At 47.3% G+C, this 13,848-nt stretch overlaps 1 protein-coding gene across 3 annotated transcripts; it reads right to left on the bottom strand.

The window, feature by feature from the left end:
- Nucleotides 1-4,056: 4,056 nt before the first annotated feature.
- NACC1 (nucleus accumbens associated 1) lies at nucleotides 4,057-13,414 on the bottom strand. Of its 3 annotated transcripts, none has more exons than XM_069947828.1 (7): nucleotides 13,281-13,414; nucleotides 12,759-12,944; nucleotides 7,686-8,589; nucleotides 6,723-6,896; nucleotides 6,153-6,258; nucleotides 5,716-5,813; nucleotides 4,057-4,696 (listed from the first exon to the last, which is right to left on the bottom strand). In XM_069947828.1, exons 3-7 carry the CDS (start codon nucleotides 8,542-8,544, stop codon nucleotides 4,443-4,445), a joined length of 1,491 nt encoding a protein of 496 aa, XP_069803929.1. In that variant the 5' UTR covers nucleotides 8,545-8,589; nucleotides 12,759-12,944; nucleotides 13,281-13,414; the 3' UTR covers nucleotides 4,057-4,442. The 3 variants fall into 3 exon arrangements, with proteins under 3 accessions (XP_069803929.1, XP_069803924.1, XP_069803913.1); XM_069947823.1 differs by having other exon boundaries at nucleotides 6,723-6,917; nucleotides 12,737-12,944; nucleotides 13,281-13,413; XM_069947812.1 differs by having other exon boundaries at nucleotides 6,723-6,917; nucleotides 13,281-13,412.
- Nucleotides 13,415-13,848: the final 434 nt, after the last annotated feature.

Genomic DNA, 13,848 nt, shown 5'->3' with positions numbered 1-13,848 from the left:
CAATCTCAGAATCTTAAAGGGATAATCCAAAAAACTGCTTCCTTCTGAAAACAGCACCACCCCTGTCCTCAGGTTGGGTGTGGTATTACAACTCCAATGAGCTGCAATACCACACACAACCAAAGGACAACAGTGGCGCTGTTTCTGGGGAAAAAAGCAACTGTTTTTTTTTTTAATCCTGAATAACCCCCCTTTTACTACTCAACAAGATAATAAAAGACCGGCAAAAATACATTTTCCCTTTTTTTTTTGTTAAAAACGTTTATTAATATGTCTTCAGATTTTTTTCCATAATGTGCAATGCTCCTGTCTCACAGTTAAGGGAACACACAGCGATATCTTGGCACTTAAAGAGAGCAGAAGGGAAGGGGAACATGTAAAGTGAGCGATCTGGAAAAAAAACTGCGAAGAAAAATTCCCCCTACCCGATAGGCGGGGGAAGGGACTGTCAAAGCATCTGCGAGTCACTACCAAGAGTGTGCAATTAGTGAGAGGTTTGGTTATGGCGGAAGGAAATTTGGATTTTATTTCATTTTTTTTTTTAGTTTTTTTTTTTTTTTTTTTTCAATTTTAATTTTCTACAGTTAAAAAATAAAATTATTAAAAAAAAGTCACCAGCCCAAGGGGGCAGGGAAATAAAAACAGTGGAAAGTGTGCAGCCCTCCTTCTCTGCTAGTGTATCATTCTAAAGTTTATCAGTCTGTCTGTGAAAATACCATAATATTGCCCGCTAACAAGGGAGGAATCACTTTTATCCTTCATCAAAACTATATTTTATAGGTTAGGCTATGGTTACTACACTACAAAGTAGTGATCTCCAGCCTGGCAAGAACTACAACTCCCAGAATGCCCGGCATGCTGGGAGTTGTATTTTCACCACAGCAGTAATTTTGAATGTTTGTAGCACCAATTGACAGCCCATAGGTTTATGCACAAACTAAATAGCACCATCTAGTGTCCAAAGTCAGGTACTACGCTTACTAGATGCTTTCATACTGGGGATAGGCCTATAAAATATGACTTTAAAATATGTGAACTCTCCCTTTTAAAATGACTATGGTGAAAAGGTGATCTCTGATTTATTATCCTACAAATATGAAAGAAAAACAACTAAGTCTGCCTAAAAAGAAAATAAAAAGGGGGTATATACATTGTGCCATCTCATGCACCTCTGTATATACACACAACGAATTTTTTCGAGGGCTGCTTCTTTCAGTCTCTCCATTCCCACCCCCCAGCTATTGCCTGCAAAAATATTAATTCAAATATTTACATCCCATTACAGCCCGGCAGAGTCCTACTACGTGGGAAGAGAGGGGTGACTATATATATATACAGGTATATATGTACACTGATATCATGCATGCGTAAGCAAGATATAGCTCAGACGCATCGGCAGCCCTTGTACTTAAGTCATCCGTCACGGCATATTGAGGATTGCTAAAATCCGCCCCCCATACAGACAGTAATTGTCAGTATCAACACACAATGTATGGGTTATACATAATGCTGTGGACTGTATAGATGAATGGGGAGATGGCGAAATCATGGCAAAGGAGAGGGAAGAGGTTTGTCGTTGCCAAGAGTATAAATAGGCTGGTTTACATAGCAACCAGCATAGTCGCTAGGATCAGTGTATTAGCCTTAATGCAGAACTACAGTGTTATCCTTATGATGAGCTTGTCACTGGTACCATATAGTTCCCCCTCTATCCCAGCATCATCCTCTGGGCAGAACCTAGAAACTACAGGCTTTATCGTCCTCCTACGGGATAAGCTATACATATATTTACAAAATAAACACATAATCGCACGCCCAGCGGGGGGCGCTGTGCACTGACACCATGGCTCTTCCATAGGACTCCTATTTGTGAGATGGCGGCAGGAAGTATTGGTTGGGTTATAGGGCCATTTCTGTGTATTCACACATTAGATCAGTGGTGTCAAATCTGTGGCCCTTCAGCTGGTGCAAAACTACAATTCCCATCATGCCTGGACAGAGAGGGTCTGATTGGAGTATGTACATGCTGCTGTCATCACAGGACTTAGTTAGTCCTCTCTACAGACACAGCTGTTGCCAAACTACAACTCCCAGCAAGCCTTAAAACCTAAGGGACCCTGTACAATATCTATGTTGTACCTTTTGCTCCACCATTCGTTCTGCAGTCTTCTTTCAGGAGGCTGCTATCACAGTGGCCTCCATTACTGTCTGCCATGTTACAGACATAGGAGAGCATCACTGGCAGCTCACACTGAACGACCTACCTCTATAACCTAGAAGAGGGGGTTCTGCTGTGATCACAGTACTGAGGGCATGCTGGGGGTTGTGGTTCTGCGATAACCAGTCAGCCACAGTATGAGAAACAATGGTCTAGCCACTTTGTTATAATGTTTCTTTTGGTTAATATAGCAGTAAAAGATACAGTGATAAAAGGAATAGTCCAGACCTGAACATGTTATACCTAGTACAAGGGTGGGACATGACACTAAAGCTTTTTTTTGGTTTTGGGGTGTCATGCTCCACACCCTTTAAGGGGGATCAGTAGTCTTTTTCCCCACAAAACAGTGCCTCACTTGTCTACAGGCCGTGTCTCGTACTGCAACATATTGCAGTTTGTATGCCATATCTATAATATTAAGGGACAATAATCCCCACAACCTTAAATTACACGTCAGACCTTATTATTCCTGACATCACCAAGCAAGGGACTGAACGATAACCTCTTGCCCTCCCCCCCTCCTCATAGATAGCGATACAGGTAAAAATCACCATGTTAACTCTGTGCTTTGCAAATATAAAGTATATATCATCACTGCAACATTATCAGGGGTACGCAATGCCCCCCGCCGGGGATCACAGGTTATTCTAGGCAGATGTTCCCCAATCTGTGTCAGAACTACAACTCCCATCATGATTAAAGTTGTAGTCTCACAACAGGTTGAGGAACACTGTTCCAGGAGATATGGAAGAGCAGGTGATAGATAGGGGCACAGCGAACCAGCCTGGCATGAATGGAAGCGCCTTACTCTATGTCTCTATTCCACTGGCTGCCTATCTCACTGGATCTCTCCCAGTGACCCGACCGGACATTATTCGTCTTTCCGATCAGACCGCCGCCGACATAGTGGAATACTAAAAACAGTCAAAACGCAGGAGCCGACGCACCCGCCTACATACATAACATTATTAGTGTGAGTCGTCCAATACAGTGGAATTGCTTTGAAATCCGTCTTGTGCTACCGTTACTTTAAGGAGCCGTTTAATGCTAAAATAAGACAAAGAAAAGCCTCAGGTAATGTGAGAAACTACCACCGGGGGGGCGATCATCTGACTCCATCAGGATAGCATTACAGTGTGCTTGTCCTTTACCACAGAGGGCAGCCATATGGTGAACTGGGGCAGAAATCAATGCTTATTGTCCATGTAACAATGCCCCTAGTCTCCCTCTAAATAAGCCACTACAGGGGGAGCATGATTGTTATTCCTATACAACCTCCATGATTCCTACCACCCAGTCCACCAACCAGCCACACTCCATACCATGCAAAAGTTATAGAAATAAAAAAAAAATGGTGAAACCCCAACACACGACAAAACAGAAAGGGGGGAACATTAGAAATTTAAAAAAAAAATGTGCAATTAGTAGCTGTGCAAATAAAGTTGTCCACGGCCGCCAATCAGATTTTTTTTTTTTCTACGAAAAGAATCTGATTGGTCCCTACAGACACGATCACCTAATGCGTCGACCTCCAATCTGCCGGCCTCTGCCAACTCTCATCATGCTGGGAGTTGTAGTGGCTGTGGTCTAGAGGATTATAACTTATTGCGCTCTCCTTTCCAGCAGCTGATGCGAGTGCACGCGCAGGGGGGGAGGAAGGGGAGGGGGAGTCTTCTAAAACGTAGCAAAGTTACTAAAAAAAAAAAGTCTCTCTTTCTCCCAGGACGCGGCAGCGGCTAGGTTATCAGAGGGCCAGTGGGATTAATGGAGCATCTACCCCCCCGGCTGCACTATAAAATAATGCAGAGTATTTACAAGTCTACTCCCCCCCCCCCCCCCCCCCCCTTCTAGCAAGCGGAACGTCTGTTCCGGTTGGATGGCGACAATGGGGAGTATCTCTATACACTGATAATGGAGGCGCTATATAATGACACGGCGTAGTATAACTGCATACTGATAATGGAGAGGTGGTGCTGTATAAAGAAGTATCTCATGCAGCAGTGTATAGTGATACCCAATCCCTCCGCAACAGTCTCTAGGTCGTGCAGCAGCGTCCAGTCATACGTAGCACCACCTACTACGGCATACAGATGATAGCCCATCTCCTGAGTGCCATAATGTCCGGCCTCCCTCCCGTCCTCCCTACACACAGAGGACAGGGGGGAGGGGTATTTACTTTTTTCTTTTTTTTTGGAAGGGGGGGTTAGGAGTCGTGCAAGACCGATCAGGGCATTCCCTCTCCTGGCTCGCCATCGAAGCCACTGCTATGATCTCCGGGGGTGCCTCCGCCCATCAGATCAGGCTCCATTTTTCCGGTGTCATTGATGAAGGACGTGTAGGCATCTCCTTCGGCCATCAGGAGCTTCAGTTTCGGGATCCAGCTCTTGCGCACCACGCGCCGGGCGTTTGTACACATGTCTGCTGCAATGGCGTTCATCTCACTCTCCTTGAAGTTCGGGGCGAAATTCTGACAGTAGACTGTGAGGGGGAAAAAAAGTCATGGTAAGAGGTGGTGTACAGGCTTAAAGGTGAAGTCCGGCATTGGGAATTTTTTTTTTCAAGAGAGCCGGGGAGAGGTGGCTGAACATAACATGCACTTATCTCCCCGACTCCAGCGGCTCCGCTGTCCCCCACTCTGGTTCCCGGTCCCACTGGCCGCTTCCTGTTCTCAGCAGGGACCCAGGTCGTGATGTGTCAGGCCCACTCACCCAGTCAGCAGCCGAGGCAGGAGCCCATTCAGACCAGAAAGCTGCCGGGGAGGAACCAGAGGGGGGAACAACAGACTGTAGTGCTGGAGCCGGGGGAGTAAGTAAGTGCATGTTTTCTATGTTCAGCCACCTCCTCCCCAGTTTTTGGAAAAAATGCCCAATGCTGGACTCCCCCTTTAAAGGTGAAAGTGTAAGAATATTAAAGGGGCTAGTCTAACATTATAGCTTATTTATAGACAATTAGGGGGGGGTCTAATTGCAGCTTAGCCCCACCCCTCCATATCTCAGGACATGGAATCTTAGGAAGTAAGCACCAGGAAGCAGGCGGCTTCAGCCATCATCTGCTCCTCGGACAATCCCTTTAAGACTTTTAGAGTAAACTGAGTGGGAGAATTAAGCATTGATGGTGGGTTGTCATGTGGATGTCCCTACCTCCCTGGATTACTGGATTACTCTTTTGTATTTATTTATTTTGTATTTATTCAAGAAAATAAAGTCAACGGAGGAGATTTATCAAACATGGTGTAAAGTGAAACTGGCCCAGTTGCCCCTAGGAACCAATCAGATTCCACCTTTCATTCCTTACAGACTCTTTGGAAAATGAAAGGTGGAATCTGATTGGTTGCCGGGGGCCACTGAGCCAGTTTCACTTTACACCATGTTTGATATATCTCCCCCAATATGCACATGATAAACATAGAAGGTGAACAGATTACAGAACGTTATGGGGGTGACTGGGCGTCACTTCCTGTCTCTAGCTACAAATGTAACACACAAGAGCAGTCTTACATTTCACAGCGTGCAGCACCCGGCTGTCCAGAGGCTTCCTGCTGGGGTCATTGGTGGATGAGCGAATCCCGGTGCCACAGCTATTGGCCAGGGTGTTCCTGAGATAAGGAGAGAAGTCACATCACTTATTATGCCAGGTCCCTTAAAGGGGTTGTCTTGTCTAGGCTTCTTACAGAAAACACCATCTCTCCTGTCCTCAGTCTGGTTGCAGTATTGCAGCTCAGTTCCAGTGAAGTGAAAGTAGCTAAGCTGTAATACCACACACAACCTGAGGACAGGGGTGGCAATGTTTTTGCAAGGAAGTAGCTGTGGTAACTATTTGGTTGTGGGGGACTAAATGCTGGGACCCCACAACCTCTGGCGGGAGACTCAGGGGGTCCCAGCAGATAGGGGATAACTCTGCCATTCAGGAAAAAATCCTTACCCCTTCCACTTACCTGTCAAAGAAAGACGCCAGCAACCTGCGCAGCAGGACCTTGTGGCGGGTGCCGGCACTGATGTGACAGTTCATCAGCTGAGCGCGGGTGATAAACACATTGGTTCCTGAAAGGGAAGGAGGAGTGATCAGTGACCGGCAGCCATGACTGATGCCCTGTGATGGGATAACGCTGCACTGACTTCTGGTAGAGGTGCCAGCAGGCCACATGGGAGAGTGAAGGCAACACCATAAGTGCGGAAAAGGTGGCGTTAACCCTTACTTAAGGTCATTGTTCTTACACCTCACATACAAGCACTGGAATCTAGACCCAGACAGCCATGACCGGAGTTATTAACAGATCACAGTACAAGTAACAGGATCAGAGTCCGCTCAGGCACAGACTGGAGGAGACCAGGCCAATATGGCAGCGTGCCAAGGGGCTGGACCTGCTCCAGGTCAGACAGACAAAGCTTGTGTATTTTGGAAAGGAACAGATCAAACAAACCCAAAATGGATGTTGTCGTTAGTGTAAGATGTGAGAATCTCCACAGCAGTGCAGAGGAATAGAGCACAATCTAGGGGGACTTACCTGTCACCAGTTCTATCTTCTCGGCTGGGTCTCCCTCTTCATACAGTTTGGGGTGACAGCGGTTGCCAATCTGGCTGATGAGCTCCGCTGGGAGGGTGGCCAGGTCCTGCTTGACACGGACGCGATTCCTGGAGTCTGAAAAGACGGGGTCCGGCAGAGCCTCCACCTTCTCAGCTGAAGAAGTCAAAGAATATTCTAATGACAAGAGGACAGGCACACGTTATATCACACAGCTGAGGGGACTGTAATACATACACCGCCACACAGACTGAAGACAGGACAGACATGGTCTCCACCAGTGCCATGTATAACAAGACCACCTGATGTCACTAGGTACACACATTACTGATCCACAGTTACATCCTGTATTATACTCCACAGCTGCACTCACTATTCTGCTGGTGGGGTCATTGTATACACACATACATTACTTATCCTGTACTGATCCTAAGTTACACCCTGTATTATACTCCACAGCTGCTCTCAATATTCTGCTGGTGGGGTCACTGTGTACATACATTACATTACTGATCCTGTACTGATCCTGTATTATATTCCAGAGCTGCACTCACTATTCTGCTGGTGGGGTCACTGTGTACATACATTACATTACTGATCCTGAGTTACATCCTGTATTATTCCCCAGAGCTGCTCTCAATATTCTGCTGGTGGGGTCACTGTACATACATTACATTACTGATCCTGAGTTACATCCTGTATTATATTCCAGAGCTGCACTCACTATTCTGCTGGTAGGGTCACTGTGTACATACATTACATTACTGATCCTGTACTGATCCAGAGTTACATCCTGTATTATACTCCAGAGCTGCACTCACTATTCTGCTGGTGGGGTTACTGTGTACATACATTACATTACTGATCCCGAGATACATCCTGCATTATACTCCAGAGCTGCACTCACTATATAATAATTCTGATCGTAACACCTAGTGATCTCACCGGGTTGGTTGACGTTCATCATGCTGTACATTGTATACATATTGCAGATCTGCCTGTACTGCTCCTCTGTGCCGTCCTCTGCCACCTCCTCTTCCTCATCCTCCTCATTGTGATAGGACCCTGGGCTGTCACTTGTGTAGGCGCTGGATGTTCCTGGGCTCGTCCTCTCTGACCCTTGTGGGGCCACACCCCCCGATGGACCTCCGGACGCCCCTTGAGAAAAACGCGGCACCTTTCTATTAGCCCCTCCGGCCTCTTTCTGCCCCCCGTCCCAGAGTCTCTTGGCCACTGGAGTGCACTGCACAGAGTCAGACTCCTGGCTCTCGGTTTTCACCCTGGGGGCCCGGGATGTAGAGTAAGATGATGTTGATGACAGCGGAGCCCCTGCTGTGCCTGCCGCTGCCACTGCTGCCGCCGCCGCTGGACTGGGTGGTTCAGAGCTTGGAGTTTCTTCGGGGTGTAGACCCTGGGAGTCACAGCTGGGAGAGCTCACCTTCAGGAAGAACTCCGTCCCCTTCTCCATGATCTCCTGGATCTGCAGGAAGCCGGCCGTGTACATGAGCAGGAACTGATCGCCCACGTTCATGCTGAGCCGCCCGGTGTAACAGAAGCTGAGGATCTGCTGGAAGGACTGCGGCTGCACCGATCCCGGCAGCTCCACCACCTGGTTCTTACTGTTGTGGAACAGGTCTCTGAAGTAAGAGCTGCTCGCAGCCAGGACGGCCCGGTGGGCTTTGAACTGGTGTCCGCGGACCACCACAGAGACGTCACAGTACAGGCCCTGAAGGCGCTGCTCATTCAGACACTCCAGGATACTGTTCCCAAAGTTGGGGATCTCCATTTGTAGAGTCTGAGACATGATGACAAATCAGGGGGGAAAAGTGAGAGATGGGGGATGTAGAGGCTGCGGGGGAGAAAGAAGACAGAAAGCCATGAATATCACCACAGAAACAGGTAGCTCAACTTAAAGGGTCACTGTCACTTTAACAAAAAAAGATCACACCATGTCTAGGTCTTCAGACTCATCACTAGAACATGGAGGGTAGATGGGGCCCTCTGTAAGCTCAAGAATGGAGACCCCTTAAATCCCCTACAGAGCAGGCCCATTTACTCACTATGGAGTCACTAAAGAGAGTTGAATACCTTAGTCCTCAGGATGAGAGTACTCCTTTAAGGGAAGCCAGATGGAAACAATGGGGGAGATTTATCAAACTGGTGTAAAGTGAAACTGGCTCCATTGCCCCTAGCAACCAATCAGATTCCACCTTTCATTTTCCAAAGAGTCTGTGAGGAATGAAAGATGGAATCTGATTGGTTGCTAGGGGCAACTGAGCCAGTTTCACTTTACACCATGTTTGATAAATCTCCCCCAATGTGTGCGTTACCTCAACCTCACCAGGAGGGGGCACTACCTTCCCATCTATTATGTTTGAGTGGTTCCATCTACTACAAGGATGAGGAACCTTTGGCCCTCCAGCTGTTGCAAAACTACAATTCCCATCATGCCTAGCCCAGGCATCTACTCCCTGATCCTCCACCTCTGTGCATAGAAGAGTCACTCTATTAAAGGGAATGTGTCGTCAGAAAATGGCCACAGCTCACATTTTTATTTTAACATATTTTTTTATACAATTTTTCCAGATTTTTTCCCTAATTTTACTGTCTATATTATAAAATAATCAAATCTAAAAACTACAGATCATTTCCATTTTCCAGTTCTTTCCTTATCATTACAGCTCAGGCAAGATGGCCGCCCCCATAATAATAGACTACAAATATTAAGTAAAAAAAAAAAAATTACATTCCCTTTCAGACCCTACCTCCTACCCCAATTCTATGTCAGGGGCTCTAGCTGGGATCATGTCGCTGCCTAAACTGACTGGAGAAGTGTCCCTTACTCTGCCATAGAAGGATGAGGTCAGTGTATCTAGCAATGGAGTTCACCATCATCACTCTCTACATATATCCACTATGCAGCCAACCGTGCATACACCAAAGGGGATCTCTGGAAAAATATAGTCTTCCTATACTTATCAGCTGCTGTAGGTCCTGCAGGATGTAGTGGATTCTTTCCAGTCTGACACAGTGCTCTCTGCTGCCACCTCTGTCCATGTCAGGAACTGTGTAGAGCAACTGTCTGCAACCAGTTGATTTGAAAGAAAAATATTTTTGCTGGACAACCCATTTAAAGGGGGTTTCCAGGACTATAATATTGAAGCCCTAACCAGAGCATAGGCTGCCAATATTAGATTCCTGCCACCATTGCTCTGGCGCTGTAAATTTTATAGTGGTTGAATGGGAGTTGTAGTACCAAGCATGGCCACTACAAAGTATATGGCGCTGTGCTTAGTGAGTACTAAGGAGATGATAGCACTTACTCAGCTCCCACTCCTCTTTCCGGAAACAACATTATATGACCACTGCAGCCAATCAGTAGGGTCAGAGGTCATGGGTTGTGCTCCTTGCACCATGGCTCCCATCCCCTCTCATGCTGCCTATTGTTTTCTGCAGTCACAAAGCATCTGCTCCAGGAGAAAGACTGAGGTGTCACCTGTAACCTGAGCAGGGGCTCCAAGTGACTGAGATACTAATTGTTTTTAATTGTTTTCGGTCCCTTTAGTAACATAGTCACATAGTACTGTAATACCACACACAACCTGAGGACAGGAGTGGAGCTGTTTATTAAAGAGAGCAGCCACGTTTTCCTAATCATGAAGAAGCCCTCCATGAAGATGCAATCCTTCTTGTTGATTGGCTGAGTGCTGGGCCTAGTCAGCTGGTAATTGGCCTGCGTTCTAAGGTCCTTAGTGGTGATTTCCCTTTAAAGGGGTTATCCAGCGCTACAAAAACATGGCCAAGTTCTTTCAGAGACAGCCCCACTCTGGTCTCCAGTTCAGGTGCGGTTTGCAATTAAAGGGGGTTATCCAGCGCTACAAAAACATGGCCACTTTCCCCCTACTGTTGTCTCCAGTTTGGTTGGGGTTTTGAAACTCAGTTCCATTGAAGTAAATGGAGCTTAATTGCAAACCACTCTGAACTGGAGACAACAGTAGGGGGAAAGTGGCCATGTTTTTGTAGCGCTGGATAACCCCTTTAACCCCTCTCGGTCGTCTCCAGTTCAGATGCAGTTTGCAATTAAGCTCCATTCACTTCAATTGAACTGAGCAGCAACCCCCCCCCCAATCTTGAGACAAGAGTGGGGCTGTCTCTGAAAGAAAGTGGCGTTTTTTTGTAGTGCTGGGTAACCCCTTTAAAGTGGTTATCCAGCTCTACAAAAACATTGCCACTTTCCCCCTACTGTTGTCTCCAGTTCAGTTTCAAAACCCCACCCAAACTGGAGACAACAGTAGGGGGAAAGTGGCCATGTTTTTGTAGCGTTGGATAACCCCTTTAAAGAGATTCTCCGGGATTAGAAAACATGGCCGCTTTCTAACAGAAACAGCACCGCCCCTGTCCTTGTGTGGTTTTGCACCGCAGTTCCATTGAAGTGAATGGAGTTGAATTGTAATAACGCACACAACCTGAGAACAGGGGTGGCGCTGTTTTTCTAATCCTGGATAATCCCTATGTTTGCTGCATTCCTACAAGAACATACAGAGAACAGCAGCAGCGCAGTACAGTACAGACACACCTGTGCCCCCTAAATGCTGATCCAGAGACTGCACCCAGAGAATTCCACAGGACAGGTCAGTGGGGGTCCAACCCTTGATACCTCAACGATCCCAGGAATGGAGGCTGTTGTCCTGCAGTGAACGGATCAGTCCCCGCTTCACTCATTCTCTATGGGAGCTCTACACAGTGACTCATTCAGAGGGCCTATAATCCCATTATGGTGATTCCAGGGGCCCCCATCAATATCAGCTAGTAATCCCCCATCCTGTGATTGGCAGATTTTTTAAAATTTTACTTTGAGATTCCTTCTTTAGGGTGCGTTCACACCTACAGGATCTGCAGCAGATCTGCAGCAGATTTGATGCTGTGTTCAGTTCAGTTCAGTGAAATCTGCTGCAGAAAATCAGCTGCAGATCCTGTAGGTGTGAACCATTAAGGTATTAAAGAAAAAATGTCCGCCTTCTTCCATAAACAGCGCCTCTCATGTCCTCAGGTTGTGTGCTGTACCGCAACTTAGCCCCATTGTAGTGAAGAGCATGCCTGTAATACCACTCACATCCTAAAGAACAGGGGTGGCACTGTTTCTGCAATAAAGTAGCTGTACTTTTTTTTTCTAATCCTGCATAACCCCTTTAAGAACTATAAATCTGCCCCTCTAAAAGGAGTGTCCCCCACAAGGGGTGCGCTATAGGTTACCCCAGTGTCCCCCACTTCTTTAGTATACCTATAGCTGCGCTCCTCTATTGAATTGATCTGAGATTTTTTATATATATATATATATATATATATATATATATATATATATATATATATATATATATATATATATATATACACACACACACACACACACACACGCTGACTAGTATACAGGGCTCTTCTATTGTATTCATCTACTATATACACACACATATATATATATATATATATATATATATATATACATACACACACACATACATACATACATACATGACGCTGACTGGTATACAGGGCTCTTCTATTGTATTGATCTGCTATATATATATATATACTGACTGGTATAGAGGGCTCCACGGTGTACTGAGCAGCAGCAAATTTATAGGTTGTGCATCACATATATGATAAATCTACAACTCCCATCATGCATGTGTGTTGTAGGCAGCCAGGGGATGATGGGAGTTGTAGTTGTGTGAGAGCTGGAGGGCACTGTGCTCCACTATCCATGTAATCAGGGATCCTATGATAACTCTGCAGGGCACAGACATCACGTGGTAGAGGGAATCCCCCACTTTATATAGAGATTAGTTGGGGGAGGGGTCGTGTATATATAGGATTAGCGGTAGGAGCCCCATAGCCCACCCCCCTCCTGTGGAGTTCTCTACTGTTACAGCCCAGGACCCCTCTGAGAATAGGATAAATAAAGATGGCGGCGCTGGATCACAGAACATACAACATACCGGTAACGGAGGAGTCACATACCCGGCTGGTCGGTCCTCCTGCTCTCACCGCGGTCCGCTCCCCCCGGTTCCCGCTTCCGGTGCTCGGGTCTCAGCGGCTCCGGGAGCAACAGCGGCCATTCATCGCCAGCAAGGGGAGAGCTAGCGAGCGCCGATAACACCACAGCCACAAGGGAGAGACGACGAGCGCCGATCACAGCGAGCCAGACTATGGGAAGAGATAGACAGGCGTCAATAGCGGAGCGCCGATAGAAGCGAGCCAGACAGCAGGAGGGGGAGAGAGAGCGACGGCGAGCAGGGGAGATGAATCGAGTGCCGATATGAATGAGGCAGACGGGAGACACAAACGATGAATAAAAAGGCGGCGCGGAGGGGGAAATAAAGATGAATGAATAGCGGAGATGAATGATGAGGGGAGATGGAGGGGGGTGCGGCGCGAAATACACGATGGGTGAATAAGCAAGCGGGCTACGGACAGGACAGGCGCGATCGGGAAGCACGGCTGCTCGGTAACGGAGAGAGGGGAGCGGGCGGCGACACCTACCACGATGGCGATCACGCTAGCTCGAGAAGCGGACGGACCGAAGCTCGTCAGACGGCAGCTCGGAAGCCCAGACTATGGATTACATAGGCAGGGGAGAGAGAACAATCGCAGATGCAATCGACCAGACAGACTGCCGAGGGAGCATAATGGAGTACCGATCGGGGCCAGCTCAGGACCCGCACTGGAGGGGAGAGAAAATGAGGACCGAGCTAATCGAGCAGACTTCCCAGAGGGAGGAGGGAAGGGAACGCCGAGCGATGGAGCAGACAACGAGCGAGATAGCCAGGACAGCTAAGCGAGTGCCGACTAATAGAGCAGACACCCAGGGGAAGCGAATGGAGCATCGAGCATCCAAGAATAGACAGAAAAGAAAATGCAAACAAAGGAGTGAAGAGTCGATCGCCGAGCGATGGATTAGGAGACGGCAGTGCGGATACACGGGAGGCGGCGGAGCGGAACCGAAGCCGTATTATTGTCCGTGGTGATCGCGGTGTGTGGGGGGTTCTGTTCCCGAGGATGATGGGAGGAGCAGCCATTGTGACCGTAATACAGATATACGGGGAGAATC

Source organism: Dendropsophus ebraccatus, chromosome 1, assembly GCF_027789765.1.
Source record: "Dendropsophus ebraccatus isolate aDenEbr1 chromosome 1, aDenEbr1.pat, whole genome shotgun sequence".
Taxonomy (NCBI): domain Eukaryota; kingdom Metazoa; phylum Chordata; class Amphibia; order Anura; family Hylidae; genus Dendropsophus; species Dendropsophus ebraccatus.
The sequence above is the reverse complement of the archived record's forward strand: the minus strand, read 5'-3'. Positions and strand labels throughout refer to the sequence as shown.